Source organism: Crocodylus porosus, unplaced genomic scaffold (assembly GCF_001723895.1).
Source record: "Crocodylus porosus isolate Cpor-Errol unplaced genomic scaffold, CroPor_comp1, whole genome shotgun sequence".
NCBI classification, from domain to species: Eukaryota; Metazoa; Chordata; order Crocodylia; family Crocodylidae; genus Crocodylus; species Crocodylus porosus.
The window spans coordinates 44,652,917-44,656,598 of NW_017728948.1; the positions used below are offsets into that span (position 1 = coordinate 44,652,917).

The window sequence follows — 3,682 nt, forward strand, 5'->3', positions numbered from 1 at the left end:
AGAGCAGGCGGAGGTCAGAGGAGTGCTCAGGGAAGCAGGCAGGGGATGGGGCCTGGTGCGGCTCCCCCCATGGTCCCCGCTCTCTTCCTACAGCCCTCTCCCTGCTGGCTCCCTACTTACCAGCACAGAGTCTGGGTCCAGTTCCCTGCGGCAGCGATCAGAGACTGCCCGAATCTCCAAATCTCTCCAAATCTCTTACGAATTGATTCAGACCTTTTTACTGGTCTCCGAATTCGATTAGGATTCAGAGATTTGGGCGCTCAATCGGGCCAAATCCCCTCCGAGTCAAATCAGCAACTGAAGATTTGCACAGCCCTAGTATTCAGTGCATATTGAGATTTACAAGATCATAAACAAATTATTTCAACTGATACTTAAATTATAATTGGTGGAAACATGTGAGTGTAATAAGTGGAACATACTAATATATACTCTGCATATCCTGATATTTATTATTCATTTGAAAAAAAAGTGTTAGTAAATTAATTCTTAGTCTATTTCTGACTAACTTCTTTCAGCAGACACAGGCAGATTAAGGTTAATTGCTGCCCTAAGGTTAGCCCAGAAGAGTCTTTGTTTGCTTTTCTCCTTGGGCCACTCCAAGTACGTTCTCTTGGCCATAAGTGCTTTCAACTTGTGATACCGAGCAGGAATGATATACTGAGGAATTGGGTCCAGTAAAATGAGGATCAAGCTGTTTGAGCTCTCGCTAAACAATTTGTGGTGGGCAAAGTAAAGCTCATAATGGCACCATTCACTCTGCACAAAATTGGGACTCAGAACAAAGATGGATTTGTAGCTTTTCTCAATGCAGTTAATGATGTTCTCCACAATGCTTTTGCCTGGAATGAAGTTCCTCTCATGCACACACAGCTGTATGGACCCCTCTTCCCTCTCCAGATTTGGTATCAGATCATTCTTCACCCATAAAGAATCATGTTCACTGTATGAAATGAAAGCATGAAACTGTAAATGGCTTGGTAGCTCCTCAGGGTAACTGTTCCAAACCCGTCGCTTTGTTTGTGTCCACTGCCACATCATCTTCAAATACCACGGGGCATCAAAATAGATGCACAGAAAAGACACCAAAGCCACAAGGACCACTGTAATGATTAGAACAGTGACAAGCAAGAGAATTGTATTGCAAGCTATTTCGGACAAATGGAAATCCTTTAGTTGGGTTCCTTTCCAGCCTTCCGGATATTCGCATACATACAATTCTGGCCAGCCCCCCAGCCTTGCAGGGCCTTGTTTTGCATGATTAATAAAGTCTTGTAGTTCACAAGAACATTTGAATGGATTTAGTCCTGCTTTTAGCTCTCTGATATTTTGACAGCTTTGGAAGAAATCAGAAGAGGGTGTAAGAATTTGATTCATTTCTATATTCAAGAATTCCAAAGCACTGAAATGCCTGCACCCAGGCAGGTCAGTGAGTCTATTAAAGGCAATATTCAACTCGCTCAAAGCTTCCAGCTTAGTAATCTCCTTGGGGATGGTACTGATTTGGTTATTTTGCAGGTCAAGTATCTGGACATGGAGTGGTAAACATCTGAAGACTGCATCTGTCAGTTTGTTTGAAGACAAGTTCAGTTTGACTAGAGTTTCAGTCCAGCTGCAGTGCTTCTTCTGTTCCTCATCACACTTCAGTGGATTCTGACTCATATCCAAATATTTCAAAGATATCATTTCTCTAGTCATTGAGCTCACCTTAGAAAGTTCTCTAAACTGATTCTTCCTTAAAATGAGTGTTTCCAGGTGAACTAAGGTTTTGCAGTCTTCGAAAAGTAGGTCAGTAATATCATTGTTTGCAAAGCTTAAGTACCAAAATGGACTAATTGTTGAAGGGCAAAGCATATGCAACATTTTTGAATCAGATATTGTCAATGCTAGAATGTTCATCTCTGAAAATACCAAGTATAGGTCAGACTGGGTAAAATATAAATCCGTGATGGAAATGTTATCTATTGTCAATGCTTTTAGAGAGGTATCAACATAATTAAAATGTTGTTTTTCAATATTGTCTAACTGTGTCATATTGTGGATATTAAAATATTCAACAGATGTTTGCCATACAAGCTCCAGAATTATGATAAAGTCTTTCCAGGTTACCACAATGTTTTCCAGTGTTAGATTTTTTAATCTTGATTTTTTATTGAATTCTGACAATAATTGTTTTAAATCTTCGATTCCTTTATTTGAAATATTTGACAATCCTAAACATTCTGTAGTATTTTCTATAACCACCCAGTTAGATTGGGTATTTTGAGGGTTTGGGGCCCTAAACTGAAGACTCTCTGCATCTGACTGTGGCAGGCTCTTGGCTTCAGAGTCATCTATTACGTTATTTGAATAATTTTTGGTAAATTCATTTTCCTCTGACAACTTGATATTGTTCCAGAGAGTTAATGCAAGGACACAACCACAGAAAAAAAAGTTTGCAACAGGTCTTCCATTTTCTGGCATGTTTTCTTACGTTCTTTAGAGATGCTCGCTGCTCTTTATTATCCCTGCATCTTGATTTCTAATCCTGTAAAAATAATTCACATTAAGTCATCATCACAGTAATGATTACATGGACAGCAACTTAAGTACTAGGGTCCTGTTTTGTCAAATGCTGAACGACCTCCTCTTCCCCTGATCTTAATAGAAATTAATTGTATTCAGGAGAGGCACAGAACATTAACTTATATTTCTTTATTCTCTGTTACAGGTAAAATATCAAAATTACAACTTTTTAAAATCTACTAACTTTACTTATAATTAATTCATTTATCCTAAAATGCATCTGATTGACAGCTCAGGAGAGTAAAAGCTATTATTTATAAATAGAACTGTTACCACAGAAGCAGGGACAATGCACATTTTTCCACCCTTGAACTTTGAACTGAAGGGATTTGCCAAATGAAGGTTTTCCAGAGTTATCCAAGTCTTTGGATTTGCTTCTGAAAAGTGCCATTTAGCCTCACTGGGTGCATCTACACAAGACACTTTACTGAAGATTAGAGCTAATTACCGCACAGTAAGTTTCACTATCTACACATGCAGACACTTACTGAGCAGTAATTGGCTCTAATCACCAGTAACTATGCCATCTGCAAATGCACGTAGACAATTAACTCTTGATTATTTACTACACAGTAGCACTTGTGTAGATGCCTGACCGGGAGCACATCAGCTGGGCAGCAGAGGGTGGGAGATTGTTCCCTGCTGCTGAGGCACACTCCACCACTAGAGTCCCAGCAGGGACAATGTCTCCCTGCCCTGGCAGCTCCCAGCCCCCACTCAACAGGGCTGGGCCTGGCAGATCCTTATCTCCCAGCTCAGGCTGTATGATTGCGGGGTGGGCTCAGAGATCCTTCTCTCCAGCGCCAGCTCCATTGTTGCAGGGCCAGTGCTGGGAGATTTTTCTCTCCTCTGCCAGCTCTGCTGTTGCAGAGATGGCACTGGGACATTCTTCTCTCCCAGATCCAGCTCCGTAGTCATGGAGACAGCAATGGGAGATTCTTCCTTGCAGGCTGGCAAAGTTCCATCCTGCAAGGGGTTGCTTAGGGCTGGGGGGATCGGGATGCAGGCTTGGGGTTCCCTGCCCTGCTGCCCTCCCCACCAGTGAGGCACTCACTGACAACCCAGCAGCAGTGGGGGTGATGGAGCAGAATTGTGCCCCCCACTGCTCCTGGACAGG

The 3,682-nt window shown here is 41.9% G+C and overlaps 1 protein-coding gene across 1 annotated transcript; it reads right to left on the reverse strand.

Moving 5' to 3' along the window:
* Positions 1-316: 316 nt before the first annotated feature.
* On the reverse strand, positions 317-2,694 carry LOC109322363 (toll-like receptor 1). Its single transcript, XM_019553450.1, has one exon. The coding sequence runs from the start codon at positions 2,461-2,463 to the stop codon at positions 505-507; it is 1,959 nt and encodes a 652-aa protein (XP_019408995.1). The 5' UTR covers positions 2,464-2,694; the 3' UTR covers positions 317-504.
* Between the last annotated feature and the right edge of the window lie 988 nt (positions 2,695-3,682).